The sequence below is a fragment of the Spodoptera frugiperda genome, chromosome 25 (assembly GCF_023101765.2).
Source record: "Spodoptera frugiperda isolate SF20-4 chromosome 25, AGI-APGP_CSIRO_Sfru_2.0, whole genome shotgun sequence".
Lineage (NCBI taxonomy): Eukaryota > Metazoa > Arthropoda > Insecta > Lepidoptera > Noctuidae > Spodoptera > Spodoptera frugiperda.
The window spans coordinates 4,510,288-4,536,935 of record NC_064236.1 but is presented as its reverse complement, the minus strand read 5'-3'; the positions used below and the strand labels follow the sequence as shown (position 1 = coordinate 4,536,935).

Genomic DNA, 26,648 nt, shown 5'->3' with positions numbered 1-26,648 from the left:
AAAAATGTCGCTTACATCAATGATGCCTCGTCCCAACTAGAAACATTTGTCGAGCAACATTGTTGAAACTGTTCCTTGTCGTACAGTCAACGATGTCGTCGGACGTCGCCCGGCATCGTCCGAAATTGCCCAAAGTCTCTGGGGACACATGTCGCTCGACAAATGGTACTAATGGATTTGAGGCTATTAGCCTTTCAACCGCCGATATTATATCAATGTTACTTGGACTTACTATCAACGTGTATAAAATGTTACCTTAGCTTACAAGTCCATATAACTAGAAACATTTGTCGAGCAACATTGTTGAAACTGTTCCTTGTCGCACAGTCAACGATGTCGTCCGACGCGACGTCGCCCGATATCGTCCGACATTGTCCAATGTCTCTGGGGACACATGTCGCTCAACAAATGTTCCTAGTGGAGACATATCTAGCCTTTCAACCGTCCTTATTATATCTATGTTTCTTTGACTGACTATCAACATTTATATGTTACCTTCACTTACACGTACGAGTACATACAACATATTGTACTAAATATATATCTTCATAATTCTAGCCTTGGGCTTCAATTAAGGCTATATAATTAAGATAAGCGTTCTCTTTGATTATAGGAATTATGATAATGGCGTCGGACCGTCTGACCTTCGTGGCTTGATGGTATAGTGTGTAGTCTACTGGGCTATTTTGGTCAGTCTACTCGTTTGGGAAGTCGCAAGTTCAGTTGCTAACTAAGGTGTTTCGACTTCGATATCCAAATCGAAAATCTGTTTGACTGAACTGATCAAAAAAATTACGGTACGCATTATTTTGGTTTCTGTAAGTTCTTAGTCATAGCCTGGAGCCAAGACTTTTGTTCGGTCTATAACTAAAGTGTCATTATCTGTGGGCATTTCTTTTTTTGATGACGTTCATACAAAAATAGCATACAAAAGGTTGCTCCATGCGGGAATCGAAGCCGTTATACGTCGCGCGGCAGTCGGTTTCCTAGCCACCGCGATCACTGGGCAGTAATTTTTTTCGTTTTTTTTTTTTTATGGGACATGCCGGTAATCGAGCAGACGTATTACCTGATGGTAAGCAATCGCCGCCGCCCATGAACACTTGAAACACCAGAGGCTTTACAAGTGCGTTACCGGCTTTTTGGGAGTTAGGAATTTAAGGGTTGTTGTTCGGGAATGGGGATGGGGAAGATTGGGAAGGGGGAATTGGGCCTCCGGTAACCTCACTCACACAACGAAACACAACGCAAGCGTTGTTTCACGTCGGTTTTCTGTGAGTCCGTGGTATTACTCCGGTCGAGCCGGCCCATTCGTGCCGAAGCATGGCTCTCCCACACTTAATTTCGTTTTTGCCTCTCCCTTGACAAAAGGCGAGATGTTATATATTCCAGACGCATCTGTTAATAATGTAACATTAAGAAGTCGTATATCGGATTACATTGCGAAATGCCTAACCAGTTTACTATTCCTTACGTACGGCTACATTCAAGTAATATCGGGTATTTACCATTGCAAGTTTTTTTACTAGCTTTACCTTAACGGGATATTTACTTACACTGCTTTTTGCTTGTGTTACTCACGATTCGTGTTGGTTTTTGCTGTTGATAAAAGTGTTTTCTTTTTTGGGAATATTAGCCAATGTTAGAAACGTAACGAATTTTCTTTGTTTTATACCATTATTTATTTAGTGTTATACCTTATAAGTGTGCACGTGTGACCTAAATTAAATGGTACAATCACCTAGAATGCTTTTGGATCCTGCAGTTAATCACATCAACAGTCTATAAAGTGGCCACTGCTGACCAAAGCCTCTTCTCACACGGAGAAGGTTTGAGGATTAATCACCACGCTTGCTCAATGTGGGTTGGTGATTTCAAACTTATAATCAGAAATTGTAAGCTCAGGTTTTTTCACGATGTTTTCCTTCACCGTTTGTCAGTGGTTACCACGACCACCGCGACCTGCAGATTATACTAAGGACTAAATCCAAGATACTAATATGTAGATACATTTTTTTTGAGGAGGGAAAATCATCCAATGGCTTCTCCCGCCTTGGGCGAGGCGGGAGGGAGTGTCAGACTCTTACTGACTAAAAACCACCCCGTTCCTTCTCCTGCTTTGAGCCGGAGCCCCGGTAACCTTTTACGTTGTCCGCAGGTCCGGAATAAGTCGATACCTAAGTGTTATTATTTCATTCATTTATTTCTTATACTTTTGTTACATTTTTAAATATTAAATTAAAAAGAAAAAAATAAAACATTTAAAAATATAAAAAGCAGTAGCCCACCAGCAACGGGATAAATCCAAGCTACCGGTGGTCAGGGCTCAAGAGAGAGGAATTTCCGGACAATACGCGCCGTGTCCAGAAGTACTGCCTTCTGCATCAGGCTCTTGATCCAACCATCTAACGTTAGCCTACTCAGGTGTTGGTCGAGGCTTTTGGCTACAAGGCCATTGGCAGATACGACTATCGGCACAATGATTGCTGAATCTACATCCCACATGTCGACAACCTCATGAGCTAAATCAAGATATTTACTGGCTTTATCTTTTTCAGCTTTCACAAGATTCTCGTCATGTGGGATTGTTATATCAATTATCATTGTGCGACGGCTTGGTCGATCTATCACCACAATGTCAGGTTTGTTAGCAACAATTGTCCTGTCTGTGATGATAGTTCGATCCCAATACAGTGTGACATCTCCATTTTTAAGAACTGGGTCAGGCAGATACTTATAATACGGCACTTCAGATTCAACAAGTTTGTATTTTAAAGCAAGTTGTTGATGAATAATCCTGGCTACAAGATTATGTCTATGCAAGTACTCTCCGTTAGCTAAGTGAGAACAACCCGAAATTATATGTCGAATGGATTCCCCTAGGCGATGACATGCCCGACAAATGTCAGCCGTTCCATCCTTTATAATATACTTTCGGTAGTTGTTCGTCAACATAACTTCGTCCATAATTGCACAGACAAAACCTTCCGTTTCTCCAAATAAGTTACCAAAACGTAGCCAGGATACGGACGCTAAGAAATCTGTATCTGGCCCATGTAGGGCCCGATAGTAGCGTCCGTGCAACTCCTTACTTTGCCATACATTCTTGCGATCCTTAGTGCTTAGTATTATAGGTTCTCTCCAGTCCTTATTAGCCAAGGAGAGCGGAGTAAGTCCTTTGTCCACTGAAACAACATCTCGATGTATCCCCACCTCCATTTTGAAAAAAAAATTTCGGAGACTGCACACTTCACTATCGTGTAGGGTTTTGGCATTTAAAAAGCCTCGCCCCCCACATTTACGTAGTATGTACAGTCTCATTACTGATGATCGTGGGTGATGCATCCGATGCTCAGTCAACAATGAACGGACTTTTCTGTCCAGGGCGTCCAGTTCCGTTTGAGTCCACTTGAGTATGCCAAAAGAGTACATCAGTACTGGCATGACCCAACCGTTGTAAGCGCGCACCTTGTTACCACCTGATAAAAGACTATTGAGAACTTTCTTCAGGCGGCCAAAGAAGCGCTCCCGCAACGATTGCTTCATGACAGCTACATCAATGCCTAACGCTTCTGACATACCCAAGTATTTATAGGTTTCGGTTGAAGAGAGAAGTCTAAATTTTGTGGTATCAGAGTTTCGTGTTTCATCTGATTCCACAATTTCCCCCCTCTTTACATGCATGATTGCACATTTGTCCACACCAAATTCCATCCTAATGGCATTACTGAACGTTTCAGTGACATTTAGTAATTTCATAAATAATTAATAATTAATAATAATTTGTTATTATTAATTATTAAGAATTTATTGAATTGAATTTAAGACGTTGTGTTCGGTAACTGTGTAAACACTCGCTAAACAAGTTGTTTATTCTATTAAACTACTATGCCAACAAACTTTACATAATTCATTGAACAAAATAAATTGATTTAATAATTTGAAAGAAGAGCGATCTGTAACTACTTATTCATTAGTTCAGACATGTTCATCATTAGTGAACAATTTGGTTAATGAATGATGAATCGTTCTACTTAAACATTAGCAAATATAATGACACAAAATAATTCAAAGTCAAAGTCAAAGTCAAAGCATTTATTTCAATTAATCCTAAATTAGGCACTTTTGAAACGTCAAATTGAATTGTCCGTCAGTCTGTCTGTCAGTGAAGCTAGGCGCTCGTTCAAAAGTGTTGCTTCGAATGGAGAAGAACGAGCAAGAAACTCCATCGTTACTCTTTTCAAAAAATGATTTTTACAATATCTCTGATACATTATTTGATCATTTACCTATTGTATATATATGTAGGAACAATGTAACGACAATACGACGTCAAAACTATGGGACAATAAAACCAATTTGTAAAGAATATAAATTAAATAACCCTTCCTTGGCAGTCGGGTAAAAAGTGGGTTGTTTCAAACATAATGCCCACATATGTACACTTACAATTTTGAAATAATGCTTCTATACAAATAAAAAATAATCTTTAATTTAATTTTTCAAATAAAAAATAAATAAATAACTGCTTGATGCCACAGGATCCCTAGACTACATTGGAATAAATTAGTACTTTAATTTAACGTGTAACTAGTGATCGTATTAGAGCATTGTCTAGTGTGAGCGAGTGTCCAGTGGAGCCGGACCAACATGCTGCCACACATTTTTATCTTCAATATAATCTGACAGTTTATAATATGCCTGTTTACACAGTTCACGCTTTATACAAGATTTAAATTTTTTCTCGTTCAGATTCAGTATGGTGGTTGGTAGTTTATTGTAACACTTAACACAAAATCCCATGAAGGATTTCTGCACTTTGGACAATCGGAATTGCGGTATAGCTAACTTATTTTTACCTCTCGTATTAAAATTGTGTCTGTCGCTTCTTTTTTCAAACAATTGTTGATTTTTTCTCACGTACATAATATTTTCGTAAATGAATTGAGAAGGCACTGTAAGAATGTTTATAGTTTTAAATAGTTCTCTCAAAGATTCGCGACGGGGCAAGTTATATATTGCTCGAATAGCTCGCATTTGCAAAATAAAAATTGATTCTACATCCGCAGCTCGCCCCCACAGCAAAATGCCGTAAGACATTATGCTGTGAAAATAACTAAAATAAACAAGCCTTGCCGTACCTACGTCCGTTAGCTGCCTAATCTGTCTAACTGCATAAGCAGCTGAGCTTAGTCTCCCCGAAAGTGCTTTTATATGGGGCCCCCATTGTAATCTGTCATCTAATGTGATACCCAAAAATACAGTCTCCTTAACAAATTCTAACTTTTGTCCGTTCAAAGCAACATAACATTCGTTATTTTGTACGTTTGGCAAGCAAAATTTAATACATTTGGTTTTTTTCTCATTAAGCGCCAAGTTATTAATAGTAAACCACTCATAGACTCGAAGAATGGAGCTGTTCACGTCGTCAAAATTATTCGAACGTCGACCTATTTTAAAAATCAGTGATGTATCATCTGCAAACAGAACCATTTTTGGTTCATTTTCGAATATGAGTGGCAAATCGTTTATGTACACTAAAAAGAGGAAAGGACCCAATATTGAACCTTGAGGAACGCCCATTTTTATCTCAGACCCTTGTGAATGAACACCGTTAATTTGAACTTTTAGCTGCCTATCTCCTAGATATGATTTCAATAGACGGAGCGCAGTGTTTCTAATCCCGTAATGATTTAATTTCAGCAAAAGTGTCTCGTGGTCAACGCAATCAAATGCTTTTGAGAGGTCACAAAAAACACCTATGGCATCCTGTGCTTCCTCCCAGGCACCAAATATTTCTTTCATTAAAGTAACACCGGCGTCAGTTGTACAACGATATAGAAGACACGACAACATTATAGAAGAAACATCACACGCGGACTGCAACTCGGGACTAATGCTATTATTACGCCGATGACATTTAAACAAATTTAACCTTTACGCATGATTAATTAGCGATTATTTTAGCATAAACACATGTGTTGGAATGAGTCGGGAAGCGTATAATTGGTATTTAGTAGCGAGTAATCTTTGAGGCGAAAGTGTGTAAAATTACTGGGAAACAATAAGAAAACGAGATTCCATAATTAATATTACGCATGAAATGTTGCATAAAGGCATTATTAATTATCTTTGCTTCTTTACAAACACATGTTTACGATGTTACACGGTGAGTTTGTTCAAACTCGTAAAACTCATTATGGTCAACATAACAGAGATCGTAAAAGAATACAAAATTACTGCAGAAACATAAATTGTCAAACGAAATCGTCAGCTGCTTCGCTTTATGTTTGTATTTTATTACTCAACTAACAATATCACGTGGTTTCGTTTACGATAATACAGAACTTTTCACTTAATTTTATCTTCGTTCCGTTTTCTCCATTCTAAAGTTAAGCAATCGCAAAAATGTATCGTAAAGTACTCATGAAGTAAAATCCATCACTTTAGGCAGTTACTAGCAGACTGACAGAAAGTGATAAATAAAAAAAAATGTATAAGTATAAAACCGCAACTACTTATTTAAGTCGGACTGATTAAATACATTAATCAATACGTTAACATGTCTGTAGTTTCAGCTAGACTGATTTGGAAACACGTGTCAAAATATATGTCAAATAAACTAACAGAAGCTTAATTAATTATAATTAGGCATTGTTGAAGAGGCCCAATTGATACCACGGCAGGTGCTCCATCAGCAAATGTGTGCAGCAGCAATTTAGGTAGCCAATCAGAAACATCTGTCTTTTGTCTCCATTAACAATTAGAACTAAGTTTTTATGGTAAACGAGCATACGAATCACCTGATGGTAAGCAATCGCCGCCGCCAATGGACACCCGAAACACCAGAGGTTACAAGTGCGTTGCCGCCCTTTTGAGAGTTAGGAATTTAAAGTTTGTTGGGGAACCCTGGATTGTGAAGATTGGGAAGGGGGGTGATTGAGCCTCCGGTAGCCTCACTCACACAACGTGAACGATGTTTCGCGGTTTTCTCTGAGGCCGTGGTATGACTCCGGTCGAGCCGGCCCATTCGTGCCGAAACATGACACACGAGCATTTAGTGTTCAGGGCATATTTATCATGTTTTATTTAGAATCAAAATAGGCATCCTAAAGCAAACACTTGATGGTTTGACGCAAGCAATAAAATAACCACATAGGTATAAACGTTAGTCACATTGAGGGTGATGACATAAAAAACATTGACTTTAAAACATACACAGGTAAACAATGATTGCTGTATATCCGTTGCAGTGATAGATAGTGTGATCAAACAGCTGATAACCGTTCTCCGCTCAATGACATCTGTAACGCAGATGTGAATTATCCTTGAAGCTGCCAAGACTGTCTGTAATTATCTACATAAAAATAATTAGGAATACCAGTCCAAATTTATGTTTTCTTAGACCTCCTAAACACGACGCCAGTAACCTAGTAACCTAATATTATCTGCAGACAAAAGTTATACAGTGTTATGTGAGCGCACGGATGCATGCAACAGTGAAACCTAACCCTAGCGGTTATTTCTCAATATAGTTCGAATAAACGTTCATAATTATAGGAAACGGTGAGTAAGAAATGTGTTACGCATCCACAATAGGTAATATGATTCATATGTCTCCACACTTTGACTGTCCGCGGACGCGTTTAACTTTAGTTACAAACTCCTTAAGTGTATGTGCACTTCGATTTATCGTAAACAAAAACTATTACAATCATAAAAGATATAGTTATTACCTAACCGAATAATTCAAAATTCATTTCCGATATAAAGTTTAATCAAACGTTCATGTTCGTTTCAATTAAAGCGAGTAATTAATTGAGATTTTGTTGTAATTAAGATATGTGGTACACGAGCATCGGTAACGAGTTTCGTTGCAACATTGAATTAAATGATTTCTAAGTTTAATGGTACGGATAAATTGTGTTTCAAGTTTTGACGACAAAATCTATTTTTGATGCCATATGTTTGTGCGCCATATTAGTTTAACTTTTTCTATAATTACCCTTGTGTTTATTTCAGGACGTTCAGTGCTATAGGCCGCGAGAGCAGGGAGGCCAGGGAGGCCAGGGAGTCGAGCTCCAGCAGTAGAGCGGCGAGCAGCAGTGATGCTACTCCTCAAGACGAAGAAGCCGAGGGTAACATGAACCGGGAGAACGTCTCGAACAAGATCGCCGCCGGCATGGACCGGTGGCAGAACACACTCGAGGACATGATCAACCTGAGGTCTTCTAACAACACCGTCTTTAAGGACTACTATTGGGTGAGTGCTTCAAGTACCTACCTGTTTACTATTACTAGTCTACCACAAAATATAATGGTTGAAATCTAATGACTAATTTCAATTCAAAGTCTTTGGACAGAGATCAATATGTCTATTAAATTTTTTCAACTCAACAACTTGAATCGATCAATCGACTTTTTGAAACGGTCGGTTTTTAATTAGAAAAATATACGAAGTGGGTGTGCGTAAGCGTAAGTTATTGAAGTTTATTGTGAACTGAATAACATCTGTTAGACTGGCTATTGTAGTATTGTTCCACATCCATCAATTCATTGTTTTCTTCCATATCCATCAATCATTTCATTGTTTTCTCATCACCATTAACTAAAGTAACTAAAAGTAAATACCTATAGTAAACAGGTGTATCTTTGCGGAATACATACACAAAAGTACGGAAGGCAAACATAGTACCGTACACATTTACTAAGGAACCTCTAGATACGCTTTTATCTCTTAGTTTTTGAGGTCATCATAACAGGGCCAAGTAGGAAGGTAGGTCAATGTTCTGGAGCATGGGAACATTGGATGAAAGAGAAAACGAATGCGTCAGCGCACGGCACCATGTGTTTAGTCATAATTTAACTGTAGGGTGATGAGGAAAAATGCAATGTTATTTGAAATGTAATTATTCATATTAATTCATAATATAAAATATTATATAAAATGTTCTTCTTTTGATCTAATAACCTATGCGTGCCTAATTAGGCTAGTATTCACCTTTAAATGGGAAACCGCATTATTACCTACCTATATTATAAAACCCAGTGAAAATTGAGTCATTGCGATTAATTAATTAATATGAACAAAATAATTAATAATTAAATATAGGTAGTTACTAATTTAAAATGGTGTTTTGGTAATATTCAGTCCAAATGACGTGTTAAGTTTATATAATTTCCTTCCTTAATTAAATGCTTAATTGGAAAAGCAAATTATTTTGTAGAGAAACATGAAAATGAAATTGTTACTGACTATGACGCCAATCACTTCTATTGTAGCCAACTAGCTTAATATGCCATTCAATTACCTGCGTTTTTAAGCCTGCCTGGAGGATAATCATCCAAAGACTTTCTTTCTCCCGCTTTGACCCAGGCGAGAGGGGCAGTCAGACTAAAAACCACCCCGTCTTTACTCTTGCTTTTCGTGCCGGAGCCACGATAAACCCGCTAGGTAGTCCGCAGTTCAATTACCTGCCGTTGCCTAGCCTAATATATATTTGGTTTACTTTGTTATTGCAGTACGATTCTGGTTGCTATTTATTTGTGATGGTGACGATTCGATTTCTGTGCGGATCGCAACTCTAATGACAATCTCTTATGTCTTCAATGAACGTCCTGAATTTTTATGGTTGTATCTACTATAGACCCTGGCTTACAGGAGTTGCAGCCATTTCGGATGGCTGTGGCAGGCTTGTCCCATTAAAAAAAGAACTGATTACATCATGAAGAGTGAAAATTAACTAAAGTTTGTCTAAAACGAATGTAATAATATAGTAGGTGTGTAATTATTTGAGCTATGAATCTACTGTAATACCTCGTAAACATTATTCACTATTACAACGTAACACTGCTCGATGAGATTGCTCTGAGCGTGCCAAACTGACATTGAATTCTAACCGGCTGACTTTTAAGTTACATCTTGAAAAATAATTGGTTTGTAATGTTTCTTTCTCGTTTGCATAAGCAACCTTAATGTCGTTCCCAGACCTTGAAAAGCCTACTTTTATTATAAACAAGCGGATCGCCAGTTTCGTCCGAGTATAATTTCCCGATGTTCCCTGTGAATAAGACGATATTTTCGCTTATACCAACGTCATTTTAGGTGTTATGAACATAACAGAAAATAATCATCCAATTTGGTCGAGTAGTTCGTAAGTTATGCGCTTACATACACATCTAGGACGATTCACTTTGATTGTGTTTTATGTAATTTTTGCTATTGCTCTTGGCCTGCTATGTGTGTCTTTTAGCACCTTGGAATAGTGCCACGATAAATCTATTGACACATTCGCGGCACTATTGCTATTAACTTAGGTAGTTCTATTAGTAACAATTTTCAAAATAATAGGTTATTCACTATATTTTCCCATCAATTAGGTCAATCAATGAGTACACCTTTCAGTTAAATTAGTTTGTCTCATAAAAGTTACTATAAAAAAACAAAGGGAATGTTTCCGAATCGTTAGTTCATGCGTACAATTGTAAATAAGTTGTGGCACTATCGAGCGGAAAATCAAATCATGAAGCAAATATATATAAGTTTTTACTATTTCCAATAATTCTTTCGAATAACAGTTTAACTATCGATGATAACAGTCGGTACCTATTACATTCATTACTATTATTATGTAAATCTTACGATTATTACAACTGGAGCGAAATAAATGTGCCATGACTGTTTGTATTGCACTACGCAACTAATTCGATAATACGATAAATTGACAATTGTTTATTTAACTATATTATTTACTAGTCTGGCTTGACCATAGAAAAGTTGGTTAATATTTATTATTAGTCACTAAACCTTAAATCAGAGTTGAGAGTGACACAGACTGACGTCGCGACGTCATTGGTTTATATTTAACCGACTTTCCAAAAAGGTAGAGGTTCTCAATTCGATCGTTATTATTAGTATGTTCGTTATTTCTATGTATGTAAACCAATTACGACGAGATTTATTTAATGCCCATGTTATGAATCGACATACTATGTATTACCAACTCCTCAATTAGTTGTTAAGGGACAGTAAAGTGATACATTTGTCACTGTGCTATCCCTATTCTTCGTGCAAGACTCGTTATGAGTCGAAACATTTGACAGAGACCGTGCTAGTACTTATTTTTGATGACTGGGTGAAACCTTCGGTAATCGCCTAGCTTTTTGGGGGTAAAAGACAAGGGAGTGTTTAATTTTTACCTCACTAAAACCACCCCGGTTGCCACCCTCAACAATTGTAAGGAGCTCCGAGTCCTCTTAGTAGACCTGTTCCGGAGCCCCCACACAATGCTGGTACCTACATGATCTTTAACTTTAACCCGTTTGCCAAATGTGGAGAATTAGCAAATACTATTATGTAGAAGATACTCTTACACCAGTAGCGGACTGTGAACAAAAGATCTTGTTAAACCTGGTAACTCCTTTCTTAGAAGTGAAGTCAGTCAGTCAAAAAATAGAACCAATTACCTATAATTGAAATCTTTTTTAAATCTCTTCGTGTCGATGACCACAATCCGTTGATTTGATCTAGTGAAAGTGACGAGACTAGGTAATTGGGGTAATGGCGATAGAGTAGTTTTTTACTTGATTATCAGAAAAACTATGCAGTGAAAGTACTTGTACCACCATGGGGGCATTGGCCTTACACAGTGCGGTTTAAGGGTGAAAATAACTGTTCTTACTTACTGAAAATTAGTTTCTGCGGTAAAAGAATATAAGTACCCAATAAGTATGAATAGATACTAGAAGTTGGACACACGGCTTCAATCGTGACGATTGTAATAAAACTGTCAATCTTGTTAAGTGTGTGATAACGGATAAATAAAATGTTTTATATCGTTTAGCTCTAGATAAAGAAATAAATCAACGTAGGTCTGTCATCAGACGCAAAGGGTACAAAGAAATATGATCTTTCATAATCTAAGCATCTCATGCAATCATCCATGGATATGCAGTTTATTGATACGAACCTCATAGAAGTTTTATTCAATGAGAACTAAAGTATAACAATATTACAACAACCAGTTTACTATGTAATTCATTTGTATTTGTTTCACACTCGGGTAGCCCGTATAATCAAGGTTGAATGACCATTAGATGGCCAAACGCTTTTAGTTGGCTATAAAACATTATTTAGACCTTAATTCACCTAATTCGGGTTCGGTCCGTTTCCATTTCATAATGCGCTCACTTCCCGGGGCGGACGGAAGCGCGTGCGCAGCTCGACATTCAAATCATGCGCACCAACCATATTGAAATCGACACTGCCGTGTAGCGAGTACCAAATTGAACTTTATCCCACACGTTTTAGGGGTCGTATTAGAGTGTAGTGAAAGCCGCCTTGTAAAGAAAGTTATTGTGTGTTTTGTACGTTTGTATAATGTGGGCAGGTATAATTTAATTCATTGATGCTCACCACTGCGGTGCGTGACTTGTGCATAAAGATCTATTTGTCTGTAGGCGATGCGCGTGCGATAAATGCCGGCGTAAACGAAGACAACTTTTCATTGCGACAGCTGATAGAAACTGTTTGTGTGTATGTTACGTTGCTGAGCGGATGGATGCATAAATAAGCATAATATTTTCACTTTGTTATGGACACCTTAGTGTTAAATAACAGTTAGGTCAGACGGCTGAGTGTCACGCACGCAAATAACTCATGTGCATAAAATAGTGACGTTTATGTTTATGTAGTAAATATTTACTTACAAGCCATTGAAATTTTAATAACATAACGTCAAAGCACTTAAATTATCTATTAATTATTATTATAAACACAACAAAATGGATTTTCTGTATAAAATTTTCCTTGTAAAGGCCCAGACATGGTTTCACGCGGATGAGACATTGTGACATAAGTTTCCTCGTTCGTATTTTAATGCCGAAATGTAAATCGAAGACTGACAGTGCGGAAAGAACGCAACTGGTAATACATCACCTTATCTTTCCGCGAAAGTCGGATTTAATTGAGGGAACTACACGTCGTCAGTTCGTTGGTTAGCTAATCTATCATTATTTCAACACCGACAGCAATCCATTCGTATATTAATCGAATACTCGGAACAATGTTTGCCATGCTTTCGTAATACATATGTACTTGTAGTTACATACTTTATATCCCGGTTTTGCTGCCTCTGACTGCCTTCTTGGTGTAATTACTGATGATTAAGGCTAAACGCACGACTCACGTATTCCTAACACTGTTTTTCTATGCCATCCAAGATCGAATCATCGTGGTAACAAAACGTAAACTCTGTGAATCGATTTTTTTTATGGCATATACTTAAACGACCTTCAAGAATAGAGCGTATTCCTTTTTAAAAGGCCGGTAACCTGTGACTCCTCTGGTGTTGCGGGTGTCCATAGGCGGCGCTAATTGCTTACCATCACCGCACCGTCTGCTCGTTTGCCCCCTATTCCATAAAAAAATACAGTTTCATTGTAGATTATCTTTTTTATGATTAGTTGTATAGTAAGTACATAAATCAGATTTCAGCTCCCTCTGAAAGTTACTTTAGTAACAAATACATATACGTCAATTATGTATTGTTTAAAAGACTACCAGGTAGCACATATCACTTTTACTCGTCAACATTTTTGATCAAACTAGATGAGGTTTGTCCGTTGCAATACCGCTACCCAAAAATCTATTTTTTTAACAATATGGAGTATGTATACCTAGTAGATTGGATACCACATAGCACGCACACACAAAGACACGTGATGTAATAGTTACGTATGATGAAAATCTCGTGAAAGCCGAAACAGATAAAGAAATCAACAATCATGACTTTGCACGTGAGTTTGAACACGTGGCTTGTCTGCCTTTTGTCACACGTCAGCATTTTTAGGTTTACACGTCACTAGCTACTTAGGACATAAGTAGCTTCTGCCGCGTTACCTGGATAAAAGGTTTAGATCCAGACTGTCTGTGTCAGTAGCAGAACCTCGTTCAGATCCATTTATAATATCAGATATGAAAGTAGGATAGCAATAGGAACAATTAATCACTATATCACGCAAGTATCTCGTTATTGTAAGTAGTATAAATATTATTTGTTTATGATACATCAACTTTTTCATAAATTATGGTTTTAGTACCATTATCTTAGATGAGAGGCTGCGAGAGCCTATTGCCAAACATGTGGCATTATTCCAAACTGAATATTAAGCAATCGAACTCTCTAATAACACTTTGTCTGTCCAATATCAACCGTACCCCTAGTATGAGTTTAATCGAAACGAGAGCGCGCTCCTGATTGGTTGGTTTATTTGAACCGGCCAATCGTAGCGCCGAAGGCGTTCTCGTTTCGATTACTTTAAACGTAAAGCAAAGATCTTGCTGACAGTGAACTATTGCGGTCATTTGATCAACAATGAAGTTTTTCGACGACAAAAAGATAAATCTAATAATAGTTATAAAGAATATAAAGGAGGATAATTTTGAAGACCAATAGCAATAAACAGTCGGGTAATAATGCAGCACCATTCGAGGATTTAGCGCTAATTATAATCCCGCGTGGAGGTTAGCCGGCTAAAAATATTCTTTTACACTCTCAAGAAATGAGACGGTTTAGTGTTGTGTGTATGTTAACGTAGACTACATAAATGTTAGACTATATGTTGTATATTTGGAGTCATATAGATAAAACACCCATTAACGCTGTAAAGTGTAATAAAGTAACACGTTGTCGAATTAACATAGATATGTATGTTTATATGACTGTTGTGTATTTAAATATTATAATATTGAAAATTAACCAATCTCTGGTGTATCCTAGCGTAATTATTTTTTACCTCATTATTTTATTAATTAAAGAGCTGACAAAAAAATCTGGTAAATAAACTTACTGCCACGCTCAAAACTGTGTTTATAACCATTAGAACCTTTATTTATCTTACCAGTTATATAACTCCCTTTAAATTTGTATATATTTAGTTTTATTTTGATGTACTTTCAAATAAAATCGATATTATAGTATTAACAAATTTATTCATTCAAGTAGGGAATGTAATCCGATGAACCAAGAATCAGACAGAAGTCGTCGACGAATTCTCTGACCTAGGCAATGAATAATTGAAGTTCATTTTAATTAGCGGACTTAGAAGGGTCATAATTGTTCAAAACACTCCTATTTTACCGATCAACTGCTGATAGTTCTAATTGAACACTCGTTCACTTCCTTCCTTATAACCGAATCGTAACTGGTTTTACTACCAGTCAAGATGTCATTAAATAATCATTATTGTTATTCAATAGTTAGTACCTAATATAATATACATTCATAGAAATCATTCTTTCATTGATAAAAGCATTCATCATTGAGCATTTTTAATACTCAGGTATGTCATTCAGGTAATCTGTTACTTGTTCAGTTACTTTCATAGAAATGGTAATCTTGAATGAATTATGCTAAGTAATTTAATAAAAGTATGTAGCTGTAATTATTTATTCGTTATTCAAGTATTCTAGTTATGTATTTTAGCTAAAGAATACCAAAGGTGCTATAAAGGTATGTCAAGTTATAAGACTGTAAACAAAATAGAAGAAGTATATGTAATCTCAAGTTAATATAACAGGATATCACAGGGTATAATTTAAAAGATCTTTAATTGTTTCTACGTATATTACGCCTTAATAAACAAGACATAGGTAGGTACTGCAGATTTAACACGTTAACTGCCACGTAGGTCACCGGTGACCTACGTTAGTGGAGGATATGCCTTCAACAGTTTTCTAATGGCAGTTAAAGGCTTAAATAACCGATCTCAAGGCCTAATCTTTATATGGATATCGGTTTTTAACAATAGTTCTACAAATTTTCTGTCCAAAATTAAGATTGATGCAAAGATTTTAGATTAAGATCAGTTATTTAAATTGTTAGATACTTGACAACACGCAAAGTACCAGGATACCAGTAACACGAGGAACTTATCATCATACCGCGAAGTATTAATTTTAATTGTAGTATACTAATGACAGCTCGCTATCATTATCGCCTGCACTCACGACATCTTTTCAAATACAACATTCTAATATCTACTTTAAAACATACTACTAAAGGTGTAAATTCACTTGATAAAGTTACTGTGTACTTTGTATATTGGCTTTGAACAAAAAGACTTGTATCACTGTCATTACAAGTTGTCGTGAAGTCTGCCTAGTTTTATAGTATGTGTTGTCGCCTGTGTATTATTTTTTACTTGGTTAGCTAACCGAAGATCTCGACCTCAATGTACTGCATCATCATCATTCATCATAGCACTATCTTGTTCGTGATCTGACTTTCTTGACACTGTTTAAGATTGAGGGGAATGTTACTACCGTGGCACCCTAGCTTCGTGTGCCTAATACTTCAAACTGTTAAAGCATTTGATGATATCTTTATTAAATTTTATCTAAGATATTATTGAACGAGAATACTGTATTAAAATTGATACTTTGGTATCATTTTACCATAGAAAACGTATCAAAATTTAACAAATAAAAAGAAATGAAAGGAATTTACTTTGCAAATAGGCTGCAAAGAGAACATTTACACTACATTGTCAAAAAAACTAGATGAAGTCGAAATATTTGTTAAATCATCAAATGCAAACAAACTCTACGCTACACTACGAATAACAAGAAGTAAACTAAGAAATTGAATAACTAAGCACCCAATTGCATTTAACGCGTGAAGAACAGACAGTTCAATATTTTAATACATGCAAATGTATATTTGAACAGTAGGTGTCTACGTAATAAACATATTAAGTAGCTGTTGATCCAGTTGTGTTACAATACAAACTTATACTTTCTATGTATTGTCACTAACATCGTGTGTACATACATTCTCCGCTTTATCTGACACATCGCCATAACGCCATAACTATGGGAAATATTATACAAAGTACAAAAGAATATTGTACTGTCAAAGTTATTGTATACAACGTACGTTTTGTCGTTAAGGAAAATACCCATAGAATTAAGATTAAATGAGATATACTGCGACAATGTGTAATAAGAAGTTTAGACGTTACAGCTATTACACGTTAGCCAAATTAATTGGTACCTATTATTTTACAGTTGCAATTTTAATAGGTTACCCTAATCAGTCTTATTTTATGATTTAAGGAATTTTACCGAAAATATTGATTAACTAAATGCCCCTAATACCTACTGAAAAATGTTATTTGTATTTTAAAAATTAACCCTTTTCTTTATTACTTTGCAGGCTCAAAATGGTTTCGATGAGCTCCGTCGCTACGTAAAGCAAGGAAGCGACTTCAGCAAAGAACTATCTTCCATATTGCAAGAGAGGTAAGATGCTTTATTGAATAAAGACTAATTTAGCAATTTGTATACATTTTATTTAATAAAGCAGCTCCGTTTTGGCGTTATGTAAGTCGGTCTTCGGTTTGGTAACATATTGCATTTGGACTTAAAATGGTATTTCGTGTTGGATAATCTTTGTACGTTCTTACTTTGTGATAAGGCTACGTAATATTTGTTTTTAACCTTCAATTTATAAATAAACAAATACTAAACCTTGCGATAACAGTGAATGCAAGTTTACGTACACACCACATAACAATGACCATTATAACGGTACTATCACTTTTTCTAATAACTGGTAAAATTGTTACGCATCATTCGGCCGGGCCACGCTCGGCGCGCGCAGCCTCAATGCAAGTCGTGCACGCACCAGATTAACAATCTTATCGACAATACTTCGCAACGTTTACTTTCCAGACATTACTATAAAACAATACGTTATTGTTTACGAGCAAATCGCTCCAGCGATCCTGCGTTCCACGTGCGGACCGACAACAGTCGGCGCAGGCGCAGGGACAATACGAAAGTCTCGTCATGGTGTATAATTGATATTATATTGTTCACACGCACGCGTGCAGCTTTCCCCGCGATGTACAGATATCGAGCACGTCACACAATATTGTTGCATACGAAAGTAAGGGCACGGCAATGGCCACAAAATCAAAAATAGCTCGTCGCGAGGTTCCGCTAAGTGGGCCAAGACACGAGACACAAATAACGCGCGCTAAAAATTGAAATCCTCCCATTGGCCGAGAATGCATTATCACAGCTTTTACACAACCACCAAGACGGGCAGACATAAAAACAAATCATTACGACACCGCGATTATTTCCTACGAACGTTCGCTTCCGTCACAGATTGTGAAACACCGTTGACTATCCGTACTCATGTACTTGATCGATTATTTTGTAGAATTGAAGCAGAAATATACTACGCAAAATGCCTGGCCAAACTTGGGACGAAGCTGACGAAGGCTTGCAAAGAGAGCGTCGGCTCGTGCGCCGAGGCATGGAAACATGTGGCACTCGAGATGGAGAAACGGTCGGAAATTCACAGGTAAATGGCAGCGACTCAGGATACTTACACAGCTGGCTATTACACAAATACTTCGAACGTTAGTAACGCTATCGCTTGCTCTATTTCAGAAATTACTCAAGTGCTTTATCCGACGAGCTAGTGAAACCAATGAAACATGTAATCGACAATCAATTGAAGCTTAGGAAGAAGGTGAGTTGCTCAATACAATCGAAATTATCATTAAAACAAACGATAAAAGGTAAAAGAAAATTAATAGTTAATCTACTTATAATTACAGATCGAAGGTAACGTTGACAAGACTACGCGATCTCTCGGAGATTGGAGAACAGCGGAGGCAAAGTCTAAGAAGCATTCCCACACGGCGGCGCGGGAGAACGAGAAGTTACAGGACGCCTCGTTGGAGATTAGGTCTGCTTCTTGCGATACACTTGGCGATGTTAATGTCCTGTTTTTGTTTGAAGTACTAGTCTGTCGGGACATTACGTCGCTCAAGTCATTATTAGAAGGATCCTTCGTTTTTTGCAGTTGCGAATTGCTTGGCGACTGTTTGTATTGCGAATGTTGCGTGAGGGAGCGTTTAGAAACAGTCACTAGCTCCCGTGTTTGTTTACAGCCGTCTGTCGCGTAGTTCGAGCGTGGGACACATACCACATGCGCACTCTATCCTGAGCGCGGCGCGGGCAGAGCGGCTGCCAAATGCGACGAGTGAAAAGGACGCAGCTAAGCTTCAGGTCAAGAAAAGGAAGACGGAAGATGCTGTGAAAAAAACTGAAGTTGAATATTATAATGTGTGCGTGCACGCAGAACGAGCGAGGTAATCATCACTAGACTAATAAATTGGCTAGATTACGTATCGTATTCTGTTCTCCATTACATTTACTGTTTACTCGTGTTCCAGGTTGGAATGGGAGTCAAGCGTAGTGAAGGGGGCTGGCATGCTGGAGTCTCTTGAAGAAGAGAGACTAGCCCAGCTCAAGACAGCTGCTGACTGCTACCTCAGGCTGACATCCGCCGTGCCTGCACAATTAGCGGAGGTAATTAACATGTTTTTATACCTGTTCATGATATAATCATGTACACAGTGGTTTTTTATTACCTTTACGTTGTGTTTTTAATATCCTTTGAAGAAACAACTTGAACTTAATGATTTATTTGTTTGATGAGTGCATTCATGCTAATAAGTATTTAAATCCGGCAATCATAAATTAGTTAGAATATTTTGATTATTGAATCATCTGCTGAAAGTGACTAATGTTATCTTTATCACCTTGCAAAAGCCAAGCTAAGTCATAAAATGAAACTATAAACAGCATTACTTAAACAGAGGTGCAGCAATCGTTGAAGGCACTAAGTTAGAATTGACATTTTAGCATTTTAATACTTCCTGTGGACGCTCAGTTTCGTCATTGCAATCTATCTTAGTCTAAGGAATCCGGAGCTGCGGACTAGGTAGCGCGTTACCGGGGCTCCAGCTTGAAAAGCAGGAGTAGGAACGGGGTGGTTTTTAATCAGTAAGAGTCTAACACTTCCTCCCAAGGCGAGAGAAGTTATTGGATGATTTTCCCCCCTTAAAAAAAAGATCTTAGTCTAAGGAAACCTACAACATAATCTTTACCTATGTCTTTGTTTGTCACCAGGCCACAAATATTTTGGTGAATCCGATAAAGAACGCGAACGCCAACACTGACATGCGAGTGGTTCGAGGAGTGCGTTCAGCACAGACTGGACCTAGCGAACAACTGCTCCCAGACTTCTACTGCGAACATACCACGCTTGCTATGAACAGGGAACGACGTAAGCAGGTAAGCTTGCAGTTGTTCAATGCTTAGTACGACTCGTTATAAGTGTGTCTCCTCTTTTTAGCCTTGCACTTGAACCAACATATTATCCCAAAGAGATAGACCGATACTACAAAGCTGCTTACTTTGTGGTCTTGCTTGACATACTTCTCTCTTTCTCTTTGACTTCTTTAGTTCTCCACCTGATCGATTTAGTTCTGTTGTTTAGCTGAGATTAGAAATCGATTTTGATCCAGAGCATCTAGATCGATCTAGATTTTTCACTAGTCGGGTTAGGAATCCAACCCAATTGGTGTGTGCTCATTTTCTGGGCAAAAACCCATGGCAAGAGAAAATAACATTGGAAACAATTAGATACATACAGCTGAATTAACAAACCAAGAACTTAAAGATATCATTCTCTATTTCAGGCGCTGCTAAAGATCCTACAGTTAGTAAAACAAGACATTGACAGGGAAAGGAAATCCAAGCAGGGTCTTGAGAAACTGTCGATGGCTATCAAGCAGACACCCACTTTCGGAAATGACGATTCACAACAAAACGTAGCTGACAAACTGTATCATGTAAGTATCTTAACATTCCTACAAGAATTTTGTAGGTGAAAATTTTACCATTGAAAATATATGAAAGATGTTATTAAACAATATCGATCGATAACAATAACTTAAGACGGCACAAGTAGAGTAAAGTTCTCCATTGACACTAAACAAATAGATTTTTTCGTTATAATTTTACACTTGTTCAATGTTTGATACCACACCCTATTCGAATAGGGTATTGACTGAACCTTTCCTACGAGATTTTTGTTTCATGGAAAGAAACACGCAAATCATGAACAGAGTGTAGTCACAGTAGAAGCACATTAATAATAGATGGTGTATATCTGTTACTGCATACTGTATGCACTCAGACATGTCTCAAAGCTGCTCTGAAACGGGCACAAATTCAGCATGTGCCAGGCAGGGCCTTTCTCTAGTATTCTACTGGCTACTGTCATGATTATCGTGACACATGGGCTTTTGTGTCTGGAGAAGGAGAGACCAAGTCTGATGAAACATGTAACAATTGTATTCATTGTTTCAGATGAGAAGTATGCTGACATATTTGGAAGCAGTAAGGTATAAGATAACTGCTAGTCTCAACGAGTTGGACAACAGGCCGCCCGTGCAGCACCCGCTGGCAGCGCACATACAGATCATAAGGGACAAACAAGGGCTGCAACAAAGTATACTAAAAGTAAGTTATCAGATAGTTAAACATTGAAATATATTTGTTGGTACTCATGGCAAACTGGGCTTGGCAAACATTCTTCAAAGTGTTGTAAAGGAATGTTCCTTTTCTGCTTTTGGTGATCTCAGAAACTGGGCTTTAATTACCTGTGGAATTTGTGGTCCCTAAACATCCTAAAAACTTGAATGTATTCTAGTGAGACATGAGGATTTAACACATGTGGGGAGGGAAAGTGGGAACTATTTCGTATCCTTCTCCTCTAATATCATTTTATGATTTATGTATTTGCGTGATCCAAGACAGTCATTCATGTCCCTGAGACGCGCCAGACGTCAGTGTTCCGGTGTTTTCATGGTTGTATCTACTGTAAATTCTGGTTTCTGGCTTGCAGGAGTTTTGGGTAGTTGTACCAAAAATAGATGACGAGAACAGCGTCAGATTAATTTGAAATTATTGTCATCGTAATCTTTATTTTTTAAAGTTCACTAGATACCAAAACCAATTGTATTTAAAATTGCTACAGGTACCACCGTGGCTTCAAGCTGACTACCAAAATGAGGTGAACAAAAATCTGACACCAAATTACACGGCGTTGACAAAGAGTGTAAATGGTGGAGAAGAGAGGGAACGGAGAGACTCCATCATGAGCAGAGCCTCAAGCAAGTTGAGGATAGAACACCTCTCGTTTAGGAGGAATACTGACAACAAGAGTGCACCAGTCACACCAGTTGTCGACATCCCTCCGCCCCCGCTTCAAAAACAGACTGTAGAAACACCAAACCCACCTGAAAGTCCACTGGATTGGAGCGAGCGTGGTGCTGGTGACGGACTGTCCAACCAACAAGATAGTGACTTTGGTACGAGGTTTTCTGAACTATTTCTCCTTTCTTTCTTGAACATGATAGATGACTAATCGTATTATGTTAAATTCCGCTGAGATTTGAGTCATTTTCCATTGAACTGTTCATGCTAATCAATCTCAGCAATGACTAAACTTGAGATCATCATTCAAAGATTATGTATAAGTATAAGGAGTGTAGGTATATAGATTGTCCAGTTTTTTTTTAAGTTTTAGTCATATCTACTTACAATTCTAAATAGTCAATATTTCATAAGCTTTATCGTAACGTTTCAGACGAGTTTTCATCGCAGAGTGACAGCTCGACGGATTTGACTGACATTATGAAGAACGAGAATGGAGACACGGTGCCACCGACGCCATCGTTGGGCAAATGCCGAGCGCTGTATACTTACGAAGCCAGACTTAACGACGAACTTAATTTGACTCCAGGTAACTTAACCATTAAACCTGATATAACGCTATACTTAGTTGTTATCGTGTAACCTGCACCCTTAGTACGAGTTTGCTTTACGATGAACGAAAACGAAACGAGTGCTCGTTCGGCGCTTTGTTTCGCCGGCACGAATGAATCAACCTATCAGAGCGCCGCAAGTTCTCAATTCGATCTGGTCAAACGTAAAACAAACTCGTATTAAGCCCTCTGCATTCAATTTAAGACGACGCGAGGAAGCTTTCAAATGGCCCCTAGTTTTTTACGGAGAAAGACTAGGGGTTGTATACATTTATAACTAAATGGCCATCAGCACCAATAAGGGTCCTCTAAATAGACCAGCTCCGGAGTCCCACATTGTACCGCCTGTCACAAGCATATAATGTTTCGCACCTTTTCTGAAATGAAATGCAAATGTGTAGTTGTCGTTTTATTCACTAGGTTATGTCGCACTCTCTCGTAGGTGCCATTTCAGGTTGAATTATTTTATCGATCGTGATGCAGGATCTCATTGTTGTTTAATGGACCTACAATTATAATAAAATATGAAGAAAGTCACAGTTAATGAACAAGTTTTAAGTTGATTTTAATGTTTAATAAACTTTATTATAGGTACTTTCTATGTTTTTATGGCCCATAAATAGTTATGCTTGATGTAAAAGACAGGATCAGAGCAATAATTTCCTTGATGTTCCGTTTGTTGCTTGTACTTGTAAATCATATTATTATTTATTTACATTTGGAAAGTACAGCTTGTATGATGCTTCAACATTCTGTGTCTCCGGTGTTTCTGTTTAATGACCCATAAAACTTTATTGGTGTGCTGATTTTTCCTGGCATTTTTATGTGTATGATTACGGATACTTACTCTCTCTTTTCGTGAAGACCTTGCCCTTAGAACGCTAGGTACCTACCTTCTATAAGTTTTTATGACCAGATAAAAATATAGTAGGATATTTCTACCCATGATTGTTACTGGATCTAAATATTAAAGAATTTTATAGATACAGTTTGTAAATGTTTTCTAAAGCTGAAACTAAGTGCAGAATTTTTCTGCCTAATTTAATTGTATGCGATAAATTGCTTAGCGAATTTTCTTTTATCTAGATGAAGGTGTATGACAAGTATGTTAATGCAGCAATCTTTACCACTTCTTGTCTCTTTTACCACTTTCTCAAAAAGCATGTTTCTAACCTGTGGGCTTTTGTTGAAACTCTGAATTTGTAATAATTTGCAGGAGACATAATAAATATTCACGAAAAACAAGATGATGGGTGGTGGAGCGGAGACCTGAACGGCATCTATGGAATTTTCCCATCATCCTATGTGGAAGAAATTACCACATGCATATAATATTGATGATTCTTATACCAAAACTGATTAACAGGATCACATTATACCAAAATGGGTGAAAAATAAATAAGGCAGAACAATGTTTTCTCGTGTTTGTGACATTAAAAAAGTATTGTATTTAACCACTTTCCCGCCATTCTAGCAAACCTCAAATCATACTTTTTTATAATCTGTGCCGTAGATTTTGATTGTATAAAAAAGTGTTGATTGTAATAAAACAAGTGAACTTTCTGGTGGTTGATACCGCGTTGTGCAATTATTATTGTATTTCATGAAAATTGTGAAGTTATTGTTTACCCATTAAATGTGATTACCGATAAATAATAAATTTTCAAAAGCCGATTTTTCAATCAACAGATAACTTTTATTCATGGAATAAAGCTGACGTTTGACAATTTTTGTATGGAAAAATTTACAAAAAGTCTAAATTACTCCTACGATAAAGTTATCTGGGCTTTGGGAAATCGGCCCTCAATTAAAATGAAGTTAAAATAAAATATATCTGTGCAATTTTCATTTTAGTAGTGATGATGTAAGAATAAATGAACGGAGATAATAGGTACGAATAATTAAAATAAAAGATGATTTAACAAAATTGTAAATAAGACTATGTATCAAAGATATTACCTATATTTATAGCTAAATTTTGTAAGAGGAAGTCGCGCAAACCAATTGTTATTATTACTGAATTTAATTGGATAAGTGTCTTGTATAAATGATATTGATAAAGAGTTGATTCTAGTGATGATATTATTACATAAAAAATATTTTTGTTTGGGAACATTCATCGATGTGTTTACTTTTCTTTTGTTTTCTTTTTTGTATAGTGGGTCACCGTTTGGCCGCTATCTCGCCTGTAGAATATGTACCTACACAGTGGTACGACATAGTGAAAGCTATAACATTAACGTGATTTTTCTGGGTATTTATTGGGAAGATTATGAGTTTGGGTATTTTTTTGGGCTGTCGCCTCAGATGCACGCAGGGCGCGCGCACACACACACCACATGCGTGCGCCCACACACGTGGTTTACCGCACTTAATTTGTGCGCCTCTTTATCGTAGTTTTACCATAAAAAGGTTTGTAATTTGTAACGATTACGTGGAAGTAAAGGGCACTGTATTTATGAACGTTACACAATATTTATTCATACCCTATACAAGACACCATAGAAAATTTATATAAATAAGTATTATAATAATAAATGTAAAGAGTTTGAGTTAAATGTATTATAAGTTTACGTACTGTACCTAGTTTGTAAGTTAATGTAACATTGTAACTGAACATGTAAATTATACGACATATTATAAAATTAAACCAAAGTGTTGTTATATAAATAAATAAATTGTTTAAGAATACAATTTACTGGTCTTTTTTTGGATCATCATCATCATAGTGTTATTAGCTGTGACATGATATGGTGATGATGTCTTGTGACATTTTCACTGCTTTACTGCTAATTTAGGTTTCCCCCTATGACTTCCAGAAAGGCGGTTGCAGTAGGTGCCTGACTACCTAGACGATATTTGGCAATTTAATCCATGGAAGGTTCTTAATCAAACACCTTTAAATCTCAGGAGATTTATAGGTAAGGAACACTTACCTACTAACTATTGGATGGAACTTAAAGCTGAAGCATTGATAATTACTTAGTAGGGTAAGACAGGTTAGGTAATAAAACCAATTCCATTAGTGAGAAGAAAACAAATAATTTATTAAAATAAAATTCTTACATTAGTTACAGTTTTGGCAAGAAGGGACGCTAGTCCAAAAATATCCATAATTTACAGCTGTTACGCCTACTCTTAAAATCGTTCAACTTTTCTAAGATCAAATACACTCTATTCATAATCAATTTAACAGAATAACTTTACCGTTCCATGAAATATGAACGTCAACACATTAAAATTAGAGCTTAATTTCAATTGAAACTTGGGAGTTCCGTGGTTGTTCCCAAAAATCCTGCCTGGTATTGTCCGAAGATATATTTCTTAAAATAATAAAGTTATTCTATTAGAAAACGCACCACAATTCATCACCTTGTCATACATTCATATAAAATGTGCAAACGACATAATGTACATTCCTAGGTAATTTTGTTTCCATTTCATTGCTCCACAAACATTCTTGCCTTGAAGTTAAAATTAGGTATAAATAGATAGGATTACACATAGATACAGATTCGGTAGACAAGTATATAGACTATCTGCGCCTGGAGACTTAAGGAAGGTGTTATTCTCAGCCCAGTGTCCGAGACTGGTGTCGGTTTTTGCTTCTCAGTTGAAACAATCTTCTCTGGAGGTTTGTAGAAATTTCAGAAATATCTAAAAGCCATCGTGCTCCAGTTTTATTTCCTGTGTTTTCGAATCCTGGTAGAGTAAGATCTAGCTTAACATCGCATGTGTTTTCATAGTCGTCTTTTACGAGAAATTACTTCCATAGAACTCTTGCGCTTGTAGGCCGAAGGACCCAGGTTTCGATATGTCTTAACCAACTCAGTGGCAACAAACGAATCGACAAAGTCACACAATAATAGCCATGGATACCAAGAAATGGTAGGTTCGCATTAACGTAGACCAGAAATTCATTCAGTCGATGTTAAGCTACATCTTAGCTA

The 26,648-nt window shown here is 37.1% G+C and overlaps 1 protein-coding gene across 3 annotated transcripts in view; it reads left to right on the top strand.

Moving 5' to 3' along the window:
• LOC118263582 (nostrin) overlaps positions 1-25,392 on the top strand; it is a 75,997-nt gene extending 50,605 nt beyond the window's left edge. For 2 of the 3 annotated variants that reach the window (XM_035575672.2, XM_035575665.2), the window contains exons 2-14: positions 8,023-8,263; positions 17,217-17,302; positions 18,231-18,374; positions 18,464-18,545; positions 18,634-18,764; positions 18,970-19,170; positions 19,255-19,390; positions 19,994-20,158; positions 20,566-20,718; positions 21,239-21,391; positions 21,909-22,242; positions 22,521-22,676; positions 23,915-25,392. In XM_035575672.2, the coding sequence (XP_035431565.1) occupies positions 8,144-8,263; positions 17,217-17,302; positions 18,231-18,374; positions 18,464-18,545; positions 18,634-18,764; positions 18,970-19,170; positions 19,255-19,390; positions 19,994-20,158; positions 20,566-20,718; positions 21,239-21,391; positions 21,909-22,242; positions 22,521-22,676; positions 23,915-24,030 (1,977 nt within the window). In that variant the 5' untranslated portion in view covers positions 8,023-8,143 and the 3' untranslated portion in view covers positions 24,031-25,392. Of the gene's footprint in view, positions 1-7,762; positions 7,911-8,022; positions 8,264-17,216; positions 17,303-18,230; positions 18,375-18,463; positions 18,546-18,633; positions 18,765-18,969; positions 19,171-19,254; positions 19,391-19,993; positions 20,159-20,565; positions 20,719-21,238; positions 21,392-21,908; positions 22,243-22,520; positions 22,677-23,914 lie in introns of those variants that run through there. The other variant, XM_035575678.2, reaches the window with a different exon arrangement.
• Positions 25,393-26,648: the final 1,256 nt, after the last annotated feature.